The sequence below is a fragment of the Rosa chinensis genome, chromosome 7 (genome assembly GCF_002994745.2).
Source record: "Rosa chinensis cultivar Old Blush chromosome 7, RchiOBHm-V2, whole genome shotgun sequence".
NCBI lineage: Eukaryota > Viridiplantae > Streptophyta > Magnoliopsida > Rosales > Rosaceae > Rosa > Rosa chinensis.
The window spans coordinates 20,731,681-20,744,499 of NC_037094.1; the positions used below are offsets into that span (position 1 = coordinate 20,731,681).

Below are 12,819 nucleotides of genomic sequence, written 5' to 3' on the forward strand. Positions count from 1 at the left end.
CATACACCATTTGTGATGTTTTCCCAATTTTAAATGGAAGGATGAGATTAGAAATCAAGGATAACCAAGGCTAAAATTAGCCAAGGGAAAGATCCTGATCCTAGTCTAAGAGTGTGATTCCTTGAAGTGTGCCGTACTCGAAGTTGGTTTACTCTTGCTGTAATTGTAATTGCATATAGTGAAAGTCAATTGTTGTTTGCTGTCCCGTAGATGTAGGCTATTCTCGAACCACGTTAATCCTTCTCTATCTCTTTTATTTCCTTGCTCATTATTATTTATGGTTTGAGTTGTCGTGATTTCCCTACCATTATTCTATCACATTCCCTTTGCATACTTCTCTCTAAATCCTACAATCTCACAGAAAGTCCTTGTATGTACGTAACCATATTTGTTTAGGTTTACAATTTTGATGTAATGCAACTAGTATCATTTGCAGTTTTGGGACACAATTGAAAATCTCTATGGATATCAAACGAGAAAACTTCATCACAATGGCCGGAAAAGACATTGAATGCTAGGGAGACTCAACGACGATGAATTTGGAGAAATGACAGATGGATTCACATTTCATGTAAATGAAAATCGTCAGTTCTTAGTATCTGCATTTGGCTAAAGTTACAATCGGCTTACAACTCTGATTTGGATTTCTATTATTCATCGAAAAGCAGAGCTTACAATCCTAGACCAAACCACGAAAACAAAAGCTACAACTCGAAAAGGACTCAGTATGTTCAAACACCTCAGAAATTCACAAGACCAACCCAGCCATCTCTCTAATCAATCTTCACCTCATACACATTCTTCTTCTCCTCCTCTCTCACCTTAGGAACCACCACCTTGAGAACCCCATTCTTCATTTCGGCCTTGATCGAATCGAGCTCATAAAGGTTAGGAGGCAGATCCAATCGGCTAGAGAATCTCCTCCCTCCTTCTTCTTCATCCTCAGGGTCCTTTCCTTCTCCTCTCACAGTCAGAGTGTTCTGCTCCACAGACACCTTCACGTCCCCCTTCTCAAGCCCTGGCATGTCCATCCTCAGCAGCAATGCATCGTCGTTTTCCTTCACGTCCCACCCTCTTCTTGATCCGGCTGCACCGACTCCTCGAGACGCAGCCAGGTATGGGTTGTCCATGAATTGGTCCATCAAGTTAAGGACCTGGCTCAGACTTCTTGGCACCTGGTTCAGACTTCTTGCAAGACTCCGAGACTCATCGTAAAATGGATCAAACACATCTGCAATCACATAAACCCAATTGAGAATTGCATAATTAACAAGAACCCAAATGAGGTTTCACATAATTAACAAGAACCCATATGAGGTTTCACATAATAGACAGAAACCCTGTTGAGATTTCATAAAATTAACACAAGCCCAGTGAAGCTTTCACACAATTAAAAGAAACCCAGTTAACATTCTTACATATTAACAGGAACCCAGTTGAGGTTTTAACAATATTGAAAGACCCTCAGTTAAAGATTGAGAAAAATAAAAAAGAACTGAAAGAGAAACTACCTATAGGGTCACGGCGGCGAGAGGGAGAGCTGGTGGTGGTGCGGTCGACGGAGACGCTCCGGTCATCGTCGTCGTAGCTGGTCCTCTGGGCGTTGGTGTTGAAGGAGCGAGAAACAGAGGGAGCTACTGAAACAGAGCGAAGAGGGTTGAAGAGCTTGGAGAAGAGGCTTGGGGATGAGGCCCTTCTGAGAGCGATTGAGATTGACGAAGCCATGGAGCTATGTTAAGAGAGCAAGAACGCAAGAGCTAAATGGGTTTTGGAAATTGATGCAAAGAGCGGTGATGGCCTTAAAAGGGTTTAAGCAGAGGGGTTTATATATAGGGAGGGGACACCTGTGAGGATTATAGGGGGAAAGCGTGGAGAAGGGGAAAGATGAGAACCGTGGAGAAGGTTCCAGAGCTGAGGGGAATTGAATGTTCTGGAAACAACAGATTCATGTGACACCTTCCTTGTTTTTTTTTTTTTTTTTGGTGGGGGAGGTATTGTTAGTGTATAGTATTTTTCCCTTGAAAAGCATAGTGCAAGGTCTTTCTTGCAATTTGGTGGCTCCGGCTTGGTGGATTTTATTTTGGTAAGAAGGTTCTTCTTGGCTCATGAATTATATCGGAAAAAAAAAAATTTGTTTACTAGTAATTCAGGAAGTTTTATATATCTGTTCTTACAACTAAAAAAATAAAAAATAAAAAATAAAGAACTGTCTATTACCTCTACTAATAGGCGCTACCTCACCCTCATCTATACTATTATTAAGAGAAGATGCTTTGTTAGCCAAAACTAAAAAATTTGACAGAAATGACCCTGAAACATTAAAAAACTTTGAGAATTAATTAAATCACAAGGGCAATTATGACAATTACAAATTATATTTTTATTAAAAAAATAAACAAAAAAAATCCCACAACCCACTTTTGTCTCCCACTAACTTCTCTCTACAATAACTGTTTTAATCCATTATCTTTTTTTCTTTTGGAAAAAAAAAATTTAAAAAAAAAAAAACACTTGCACATGCAGAGCATGTGTAGAAGAAAACTAGTATTATATAATGTCAAGTTGTCATTCGATTGCTTACTTTGTTTTTTTTTTTTTTTTGAGATTTGAGAGAATAGTTCTTCCTACTACTAATATTTTGAGTCGAACATTAAATATAAGAATTCATTGGTAAATGCATTAGACCTAGAAGGATTGATTTGCATCATTTCCCTTCAAATTCATGAGGGTCTTTAACTAGATGTGTGTGTTTGGTGTGGTGGTGAGATAATAATTTCCTATTTAGGAGGTCATGTGTTCGAGCTCCATGAAGAGTGAGGAGGGGTGAAGTTACCAAAAAAGAAAAAAAGGGTCTTTAACCCAAATAACCTAAACTTTAAAGTCCTCCATTTGGCTACTTCAATTCGTTTTGCAAGAAATAGTGTAGATATATCTTACAAATTAATTAATTGGAATGAGTAAAGTAAAACATTATTCCACTAAAACTACTCTATTTCTTTTTGCAGGAACAAGGGAACTCAAGTAATTCTCTACATGAATTTCTATTATAAACATGGAATGAAGAAACGCATTTGCATGTCAAAACCTGGAAAAAATGGCTCAATTTTTTCATCATCTAAGCAGAAGACACTGAGATCATAATTCATATTTGGTTTGAGTGTTTCCAAAGGATGTAGCCTACGCATTCCGTTTGACGCAAAATAAATGCAATTCCCATCTAAGCCTTTGAAGTCACTTGCTGAGAGGCACAAGGAAGAACCTTGGTCTGCCAATAATAATATTTGATCCCCCAAACTTTGTACCCTATCAAAGTTGTTGCCCGAGCCAATCTTGTATACCCTAAATCCACTTGTTCTAAAGTACACATTCTGTCCTTCGTAACCTAGATCTCTATCACCTTCCACACCGCCCTCATCTTCTTCGTCGCTGACGTCAACTTCCTCATCACTCTCACCATCCTCATTGTCGTCGTCACCTACTGGTGCACCGTCCGCTTCATCGTCGTCATCTCCTTTTAATTGTTCATTGTTGTTGTTTCCTTCATCACCACCCTCATCATCCTTATTACCGGCGACGAAAACACCACCAAGAAAAAAGGAAACGAGGAAAGCACCAACGAAAATGAATAAGCATACAAGGGCATCAGCAACAGTAAAAGAATTGAGTTCAATCATAAGGCCGATCTGCCATAACAGAATGCTGATGATGTGGATGATAATGCAGATGTGAATTAGATCATCTTCCTCACCCACATACATTGTTTTTCGGTCATAAATTTGATGGATCAACAAAACTTCATTGTTCGCTGATTCTAACAAATATGAGTTCACTTCACTATTCCGCAAGATCGTAAAGTCGGGATAAATCTCTGGTACAATAAACTCGGGGTTATTCAATAAATTTTCAAAACTGTCAAAGACGAACTTCACTTCTACTACATTAATTATCTCCAAAATTCAAACTCTCATCTTCCATGTTACCGTCATCACCATGGAGCACGGCATATAATTTGCCACATGAAAACAGTATATTTATAATATACCCTGATATCAGGAAGAATGTCCAGCTTTTGTCTCCAAGTTTGCACAAACCTAATACACACTTAAAAACTGCGCGCAGCCACCATACATTCGGACTCGTTTGGGCTAGATAATTCAATATTTTCGAGGAAAGAATCAGCTTCATGATCAATTACTACAGACTCATCATGGAAAGATGGAACCTTGTGCTGGGCTCCAGAAATCGGGTTTAGTACAAGTATCTCAGCGTTTAGTCCTTTTCCTTTGACCATAATCAACCAACCTTTAGAAGAACCATAAAACCACCACCCTCCTGGAGGGAGCCTCAACTTGTGAACTTGACCATTAGTGAGGCTCGAAAATATCTTGGACCTAGGGTTATGAGGGTGTACTAACCAGGGGAGCTGCGGAGCACCACGGATGTCTCTTCGCCTAGCAACTGACCTCCAAGACTCACAGACAAATCTTAAACGTATTCGATCGGTTATGTCGAGACGCTGTATAATCTTCTCCATAATATCTGGTTGTGGCTCTTGCCAACTCCGGAAACGAGTTGGGTTGCTGCTCATGTCTTTTCACGTACTCTCTCGATCTAGCTTGCTTTTTCTTGTTGTTCAATTGTAAATCAATATTCAATTCCAGGATGATACTTTAGAATTAAGTACATACAAGGAGCTTCTTCAGTAAAACTGTGCTGTACTAGGAATCCATGCCATATCCAAATAAAACAGAGTCTGTGGGTTTTACTTTTTCCATTTTTCAGAATTCAATAAAGATTTAAAAAGTATAGGGTTTACGTCAGTATTGGTATTCTCAATTTTTAGTATGCATTTTAGTTGTAAAATTGTGTGCGTGGTTGTTGCTCTAATTAACATGGTAGAAAATTATAGATTAAGGAACATGGAGGATTGGAGAGGGATCCATTTTTCCTTTACATAGAGTAATTAAGAACCATTCCATCGTGTTGTAGTTATCAAATAGGAAAACAAAATACTTCCATGTTCCCAGCCTTGTAATGCATGAAACAAAGTCTAAATGGTAGCAAACTTTCAACTTGAACAAATTAGATAACCTACAAGATCAAACCACATCATGCCTGACTGCATCTATATATTACTGATTTACTATATTAATTAAACCAAGGAAAAACAACTACAATATCCCAATATGGTATATATCCTTCTCATCCAAACTCAAAAATTCACAATTTGTAGTAATTTACAGCAACCCAATAGAATTGATAATGTGAACCAAATGAAAGTATTAGGATGGATATGGTTTAAACCTGGGGGGTAGGGTTTAGGGTTACTATCCTAACTTACCTAAGCTTTCACTGAGATTAAGACACGTGTTAATTTTCATATCCAATTAATGGTCTACAACAAACAACAAAGCTAGCTTGTGTTTTTTTGTTCTATATCAGTCTATCTTATTCTTCTCCTAATCTCTTCCTTTCACGCTGAAGTGCAGATCTCCCTCTCTCCCCTCTCTGCTCTCCCTCTTCTACTCTCACTCAGCACCAATACATAACAACAACTGCTAATCAAGTGGGTTTAGTTAAATTAGATTTTCTGAACATGAAAATACCAAATTGATAGGTGAAAATATCAAATTGATAGGTATGGTTGATCCCGTAGTGCTTGAAGGGAGATAATTCAAGTATCAATGAATGAAATTATACAGGGAAGAACCCATCAATGGAACATCCAACCCCAAATTATACATATATGATTATCTTCGATCTGTTTAATAGTTTTCCCTCTACTACTTGCTAGTTGAATTTTTGATTGTCTGCTTTTCTGAGTTATAGAAAGATTTCAGCAAGCATCAGTGATGATTTTCTTTGATTCGTTATCCTTGCACTATGATTGCCCGTGAAGAAAACTATGGGGAATTTGAATCTGAGATGCTATTTCTTCTTTTCACTCTAGTTTTGATTTGATCGATAAGTTGGGTATTATATGTTTGTTTTAGTACTTGTTCTTTCTGGATTGAGGATGTAAATAAATCTGCATTTACCTATCTGCAACTTCGCGTTATCTATCTGCATCTTCCCATAATCCATTTTGGGAATTTGAGATACGATCAAGTTACAAAATTTATTTGATATTCGGCATGTCTCAATTCGATAAACTGGAGAATAAGATGATGAAGTTGTGTTTGATCTGGAGAAAGAAAGAGTGGGCGAGAATACAGACCCTTGATTTTGTAAAATCACTAATTTTTTAAGCTGGGGGAGAAAAGTAGACAATTGGATATGAATATTGACACGTGTCTTAATCTCAGTGAAAGTTTAGGTAGGTTAGGACAGCAATGTGCTTAGGAGAGGATCTGGGTCCGTGGTTAATAGGCTTAGATGGAAGGGGCCGTGACCACTTATCCAATTTCAACTCAAAAATTGCCCACTTATTCCACTAAGAGTTTTTATTTAACCCCATTTACCCAATCTAATATCTACTGACAATTTTGCCCCTATTAATTAACTCTCTCTCTCTCTCTCTCTCTCTCTCTCTCTCTCTCTCTCTCTCTCTCTCTCTCTCTCGGATCTGGATTGGAAATTTTCGGCAGCGAAACCCCAAATACTCAGCAGAAAACCTCTCCATTTCCTCACCTCCTCTCTCCCTACACCACCCCTCCTCCATCTCCGCCACGACGTCGTTCCAGTAGTCCCTCCCAAACCCACCGCTGCACCCACCCCAGAACCCCTCCATGTCTTCCTGAACAATCGCGTCCACGATCTCCTGCAGCCCCACAATCTGACGGCTCACCTTCCTCCTTGCCTCCCTCACCGTGGGGTCCACCCCGGTCACGGAGTCCAAACTCAGTAGCAACTTCATCAGCGCCTCGTTCATCCTCAGCTTCTCCTGCACACTGCTCCTTAAGGCGTCGACCTTCTCCTGCCGTTGGATCAGGTGCTGGAACTCGTCGGCCTCGGAATGGACGGTCGCGATTGTCTTGTAGAGGCCGCAAACCATTTCACTTGGGGATCACTTGATGTTGAAATGGTTTGTGCTGAGTATTTGGGGTTTCACTTGGATGGCGAAGAGAGTAGCATTTTTGTTCTGTAGCTGGAGTTGATGAAATGACATTCTCCACAGTTTTTTTTTTTTTTTTTTTTTTTTTTTTGCGTTTTCTCTTGTTTTTTTTTTTTTTTTGCCTGAGTCCCAATTACATTCTTCACTGCCATTCTCTATCTCTTTCTCACTCTCTCTTTCACTTTGAGGCGGAGTTCAATATGGGATGTTACTGGGGGGCCCTAATATATCTATTGCCCCCAATAGACCAACATAGTACACTACATTTCCACACTATAAACACAAATAAACGTATCAGCTATCAAAAAAATAATTCCCACAAATAATAACATAGAGTAAATAGATTATTGAGGGAATAACATAGAGTCAATAGATTATCGGGGGGCAATAGTATGTCTATTACCCCCCAATAGACCAACATAGTACACTACAATTCCACTCTATAAACACAAATAAACGTATTAGCTATCAAAAACATAATTCCCACAAATAATAACATAGAGTCAATAGATTATTGGGGGGCAATAATCAATCTATTGGGGGCAATAATATGATTACTGGGGGGGCAATAATATGGTTATTGAGTATTATTGAGGGGCAATAAATTCATACGCCGGAATCCCGACACCAGTCAAGTAGCCGGATTCCGGTCGGCGGTCGGCCACTGGTCACCGGAGTCGGGCAAAGTGGAGGATGATTTCTCCCTCTAAGTGAGAAAGAAGGAGAGGGCAAAAAAGTCCCAAAAATTAATAAAAAAGAATTAATTGGGTATTAGGGAAATAATCCCTTAGAGTGTTTTGGGTAAACGGGGTTAAAAAACAGTTAGTGGAGCAAGTGGGCAATTTTTAAGCAGAAATTGGGTAAATGATCATTTCCCCTAGATGGAAATGATTCTCAATTTTGAATTAATTAAAATTACCAAACTGCAGTAAGAGGATTGCAGTCGTCTATTAATCTCTGTGACCCAGATTTAATATATTTCAAAATTAATCATGAAGGGGATAGCATTAATCAATAACCATAGCAGAAATAAAGAACTCAGACACAAACGATTTGCTGACGTAGTAAAACTCTCAAATTGAGTTAAACAACTGCGGGCCTTAACTCCTGAAGGTCAAATGAAAAGCGATGCACTAAGTGAATATGAACAAGCACATATCAACTTACAACCAACGTGAATAGCTCTGACCTCAGCTATTTCTGACTAGACTCATTTAGACGGTTACACAAACACCACCTTGTTATTCTCCACCTTCAGAACTGCTTCCACTCATCTCTCTAACTTTAACACACGAACTATGCACGCCACTTCCTCCCAATTGACCTTGTGAGATTCTCGGACATGCAAATGATATGAATGATATGAAGGTGTTTGATTGAATTATCAATTCACTTCAACATGGAACAAGTGAACTAATAATTCTCAATGAAACTCATGAGTTTTTCTATGAATGAAAAAAAAAAAAACTCTCTCAACTAACCATGGACGCACAATGTATTCTCTAGAAGCGTAGTAGAAAGAAAATATTTTTCTCCTCCATGTATATGTAGCCAACACCCTAAAACATCTAGGGAATTTAAAACTCTAGACCTAATTGACTTCTATTAGGAAAGTAGTATTCCTAAAAATATCTACGTAATAAAAAATAATTCTATCCCTAAATAAAATGATATGCATAACTAACCAAATCAATTAAATCAAATGCAATCCTATAAATTAGATACATGAATGAATTCAATTGAAGCTCGCACTATGCCAAAAATGTATCAGACGACAGACAGAAACTGTTGTCTGATTTGGAGTGCCACCATTGTAGAGCGAGCCGTTGTCTGTTGAAAATTCAGACAATGGTGGAACACAGTTGTCTGATAAACAAACAAGCAACGGGTATGTGGTATAACTGTTGTGTGATGGCTAGACAGGTGGCTCAGTAGATGCCATGCGCAGCTGCACAGCAGTTGAAGCGCTTCCTTCAGACAACAGTGCTTGGTTTCAAGCTGTTGTATGTTAACTATATCAGACAATATATTTTTATTTTTTGTGTTGTCTGATTGATCCTCAAATTTCAATGCTTGGATTATATCTGTTGTATGATCAACATTTGGGACAACGGAGTTCAATTGCAATTGTTGTCTGATTTATTTTTTGGACAACAGAGTTCAATTGATTCTGTTGTATGATTAATGTTTAGGACAACTGAGTTTAGTTGCTTTTGTTGTGTGAGTAGAAATTAGAATACACTGATTTGTTAAAAATCGATGTGTGATATGAATGATGGTAATCAGTTTCTGCCCCATTCTCGGCCATTCAGACAACGGGCAGTCGACATTATATATATTCTGTTGTGTGATCATTTGAACATCCCATTCCTGAATTAGATTGTGCATTCATTTCGTCTATTTACAAATTGAACAGTATTCCATCAAACACGAATATTGGAAACCATCAAATGAGTAATCTAACCAATACTTTAAACTTCAAAAGCAAAAGAGATGCATTTCCAAATAAGAAAGCCAACATTTTAAACAAGAAAAGCATTCTAGTGCATGCCCATCTACTTGGGACATCAAAAAGCTGATACACATATGTATTGTTCCAAAACATGCCACATGGTGCATGAGAATGTACCAGCAGAGAAGCACAAAAAAGATGATTTCCTTATCAAAATTGTATCAGCAACAAGCGCGCTACTTCAAGGCTCATGCACATATGTGTTGACAACAAACTTCCCCCACTCATTTTGCACTTGATCAATATCTGCTTGGGTGTATTGGCTGCTGCCTCTCCTCTCCCACTGAAATCAGTTGATTATATCAAAAGGATTAGTAACCAAAATTTTTGGTGAATAAGGCATGGACATAATAACAAAGTTCTGAGAAATTGAGTCAAGTGACTATATTTATAGCTATATATATATGTCGATACCTTCGTAGGAAACAATGACATGTCTTTATCCTCAATGATATCTCTCATGTATCGCATGATAAAGTATCCACACTCCTTGTTGCTAGGTTGGGGAGGAATGCCCTAAACACAATCAAATGACTCAAGAAGTGAAATCGGACAAACTGAAATATTGTTTTCTGAAAATCAGAAGTAGTGAAGCTTACAGCCAAATTTTTCCATTGGACTGAACTCCGGCCTTGCTTTTTCTTTTCAGCATTATACATACTCATAGCACTACACCAAAACAATAATATAATTGATGATGTACCATATAGGAAAGGAGGCAACAAGTGTATTCAACAGATTTTATAAAATTGAGGCATGTGTGATTAATATGTAAACCAACGACTTACGTTTCCACGATAGACATCCAATCTCCTGTGGGTAAGCTTCTTTTCAGCGGGTCCATAAAATAGGCGCTTTGTTTGTCCGGATCAACAAGTGTCAAAGTCCAATGATCACTACATGCATGCAAAATGTCATATATCCTGAACACTAATTTTTTTTTGTTCAGACACAAGTTATTTATGAAAGTTTACAAACCTTCGTGAACTTACCCCGAGTTAAATGGCAACAAGAACATCTGTCCTGGTTTAGCAGTTGCAAGCCTATCTTTGATGTGTTGGGCCCTGACAGTTCCATTCCCACACCCCACAGCACCAACAAGTGAAGGGTCAAAAAATTCAACCATGTCAAGCATTTTATAAGCCTTCAACTGATCATAGAGGTACCTGATAACAAACATTTATACCAAGTCAGTAAGTTCAGCAACTGCATTTCTTATCAAGGCAACAAACATTTACACCAAGTCAGTAAGTTTCAGCAACTGCATTTCTTATCAAGGCATTGGGGAGAGAAAAAAAAAAAAATATATATATATATATATATATAATAACAGTACTGCATATTTTCTACCTCTGGTACACTACAATGCAAGTTCTAGTTAATTCCCTCATGCTTGCCAGTCGCCGAACATCTTTTCCCAATATATAAGTCTTGCGAGAAAATCCAAACACTACAAGCTCCATGTAGAAGCTGATTGTATGCCCATCTTTGAATGCATCTTCACCCCACAAACATAACATCTTCAATGAAGCTAGTAATGATGGTGCCAATTTAGCCAAGCCAAATTCAATCTCTGAGTCCTCTTCCCCTATCTCTTTCCTTTTCTTCTTCTTTTCAGCACTATCCTTGAGAGGTTTCTACAATAAGAAAATAAATGTGAGGTATATATCATAAATATATGCTGCATATCTAAAGTTATGTGAATTTCTATAAACAATTGAATGTTACCAAAGTATCTATAAATTGAATTAGACTGAGTTTTTACCTTGAGATGTGATTTTATGACTAGGTGTTTAGGCCATGCTACCCAACTCCCCATAGCCTGCTTCACTGTTTCAATTTCATCTTTCACAGGAAATGGCACTTTTGCTTTCTCCTCAAGCGCGGCATATATAGAAAAGCGCACATTGCCATCCCCTAGTGGAGTGCCATGAACGAGTTGGGAAGGATCCTCGCACTCCATAACAGTGGCACAAGCAAAAATATGTTCAACAGAACCTATTGCCAACTTGCATTCAACCTCAGCTACCTTTGACTACAATGTAGACAAAAAAAACAAGATTTATAGCTGTTTGTAACAATAAGCTGCAAGCTTGAGACAGTTTCAAAAAATTGGAAACAGGAATAATAGTTATTCACCAACAACTATTGGTTCTGCGATTTGCAACACAACTTTCCAGATTTCAAGTAAACATTCAAAGATACTATTTTCCAGAGTTTCATGCTATTCGCACTTGAAATGAATTGTCAAACAATATGGGGCGTGACAGAAAAGCTAATTACATGAGAAATTCTGAAACAGTGCAGTAAGAGCGTAACGGACTCACTTCAACTCCGTTTTTCACGAAACCAAGTTCAAAATGATCATTGAAGATTCGCCTTTAAGCTACCAAAAACTGAGAGTAAAACAAGTACAGTTTTTTTGAAAAATCATGAAATGACCCACTGGTTTAGCTTTGATAATTTAACTTTGATCTTTTCCAGTTCATTATTGGCATTAAGTAAAACCAAATTACCTTTGATGTGGGTGGACACATCGTCAAATCCACGTATTCTACCCCCTCCTCATTCTCCGGATCCTTGGTCAGATTGACTTTTTCTTCAACAGCCTCAGTGACATCCTCACGGTTGACAACTACTTTCTCAACCAACTTGGGAAACCCATTACCTCCCTTGGAGCAAGGACGTTTATTCAACCTACCTTCCTTAACCACCTTTGTCCGTTTCCTTTTATGCATGAGGGTTTTGTTTTCCATTGCTTCAAAAATGCTCCGAATTTTAGTTCCATCCACATTGTGCGCTACTTCTTCCAACGGAGCTTTATCCGATTCTTGAGCCATCTCATCTACTGTCCTTGAGCAACTTCCTTGGCCAGATGCATGTGGCTGAATAGTTGCACCTTCTTTTCCATTTACCTTTGCTTCAAGTTCAGCAAACTTGGCCTCCCACATAGCCCGCTCATCTGCAAGTATTTTTTCTTTCGCTTCATTAATTATCCTCTCCCTTGCCTCCTCTAGTATCTTCTCCCTTGCCTCCTCTACTATCTTCTCTCTCTCCTCTAACAATATTTTCTGCACACTAACTCTGACAGTAGCTTCTATGCTCTCCTTTCTACTTTTAGGGAGGTGGAAGTAAGTAGAGGGAGTGACAAAACCTCCTATTCCCCGCACTCTTCCCCCATGCTCTGGAGTCCCCAAAGCCAATGTCAAGACATCATTTGTTCCTTCAGCATTTAGTTCTCCACTAGCAACCT

General features: G+C 38.5%; 3 protein-coding genes and 1 non-coding gene across 5 annotated transcripts; 1 reads left to right on the plus strand and 3 right to left on the minus strand.

Moving 5' to 3' along the window:
* Positions 1-538: 538 nt before the first annotated feature.
* On the minus strand, positions 539-1,809 carry LOC112178873 (heat shock 22 kDa protein, mitochondrial). Its single transcript, XM_024317125.2, has 2 exons — positions 1,512-1,809; positions 539-1,231 (listed from the first exon to the last, which is right to left on the minus strand). Exons 1-2 carry the CDS (start codon positions 1,723-1,725, stop codon positions 774-776), a joined length of 672 nt encoding a protein of 223 aa, XP_024172893.1. The 5' UTR covers positions 1,726-1,809; the 3' UTR covers positions 539-773.
* A 2,293-nt stretch (positions 1,810-4,102) lies between these two features.
* On the minus strand, positions 4,103-6,994 carry LOC112177569 (BAG family molecular chaperone regulator 5, mitochondrial). Its single transcript, XM_024315852.1, has 2 exons — positions 6,586-6,994; positions 4,103-4,458 (listed from the first exon to the last, which is right to left on the minus strand). The coding sequence occupies exons 1-2, from the start codon at positions 6,992-6,994 to the stop codon at positions 4,103-4,105; spliced, it is 765 nt and encodes a 254-aa protein (XP_024171620.1).
* Positions 5,841-5,931, plus strand: LOC112181061. Its single transcript, XR_002928671.1, has one exon. It is a non-coding gene; the product is annotated as a small nucleolar RNA snoR26 (small nucleolar RNA).
* A 2,537-nt stretch (positions 6,995-9,531) lies between the features above and the next one.
* On the minus strand, positions 9,532-12,032 carry LOC121050359. 2 transcript variants are annotated; one of them, XM_040510046.1, is made up of 8 exons: positions 11,894-12,032; positions 11,332-11,601; positions 10,917-11,203; positions 10,559-10,732; positions 10,355-10,462; positions 10,166-10,235; positions 9,981-10,082; positions 9,532-9,849 (listed from the first exon to the last, which is right to left on the minus strand). In XM_040510046.1, the coding sequence occupies exons 2-8, from the start codon at positions 11,527-11,529 to the stop codon at positions 9,748-9,750; spliced, it is 1,041 nt and encodes a 346-aa protein (XP_040365980.1). In that variant the 5' UTR covers positions 11,530-11,601; positions 11,894-12,032; the 3' UTR covers positions 9,532-9,747. The 2 variants fall into 2 exon arrangements, with proteins under 2 accessions (XP_040365980.1, XP_040365981.1); XM_040510047.1 differs by having other exon boundaries at positions 11,850-11,989.
* Between the last annotated feature and the right edge of the window lie 787 nt (positions 12,033-12,819).

Bases quoted from the DNA above. Each gene is read 5' to 3' on its own strand.
- LOC112178873 (XM_024317125.2), bottom strand. From the start codon at position 1,725: ATGGCTTCGTCAATCTCAATCGCTCTCAGAAGGGCCTCATCCCCAAGC. The intron at 1,232-1,511 runs GTAGTTTCTCTT...ATGTGATTGCAG, and splicing joins TCGCCGCCGTGACCCTATAG to ATGTGTTTGATCCATTTTAC.
- LOC112177569 (XM_024315852.1), bottom strand. From the start codon at position 6,994: ATGGTTTGCGGCCTCTACAAGACAATCGCGACCGTCCATTCCGAGGCC. The intron at 4,459-6,585 runs GCCGAAAATTTC...CTTGGAGGTCAG, and splicing joins TGAGTATTTGGGGTTTCGCT to TTGCTAGGCGAAGAGACATC.
- LOC121050359 (XM_040510046.1), bottom strand. From the start codon at position 11,529: ATGGAGTGCGAGGATCCTTCCCAACTCGTTCATGGCACTCCACTAGGG. The intron at 11,204-11,331 runs GTAAAAACTCAG...TTCTTATTGTAG, and splicing joins TCATAAAATCACATCTCAAG to AAACCTCTCAAGGATAGTGC. The intron at 10,463-10,558 runs GTAAGTTCACGA...GCATGCATGTAG, and splicing joins TTGTTGCCATTTAACTCGGG to TGATCATTGGACTTTGACAC.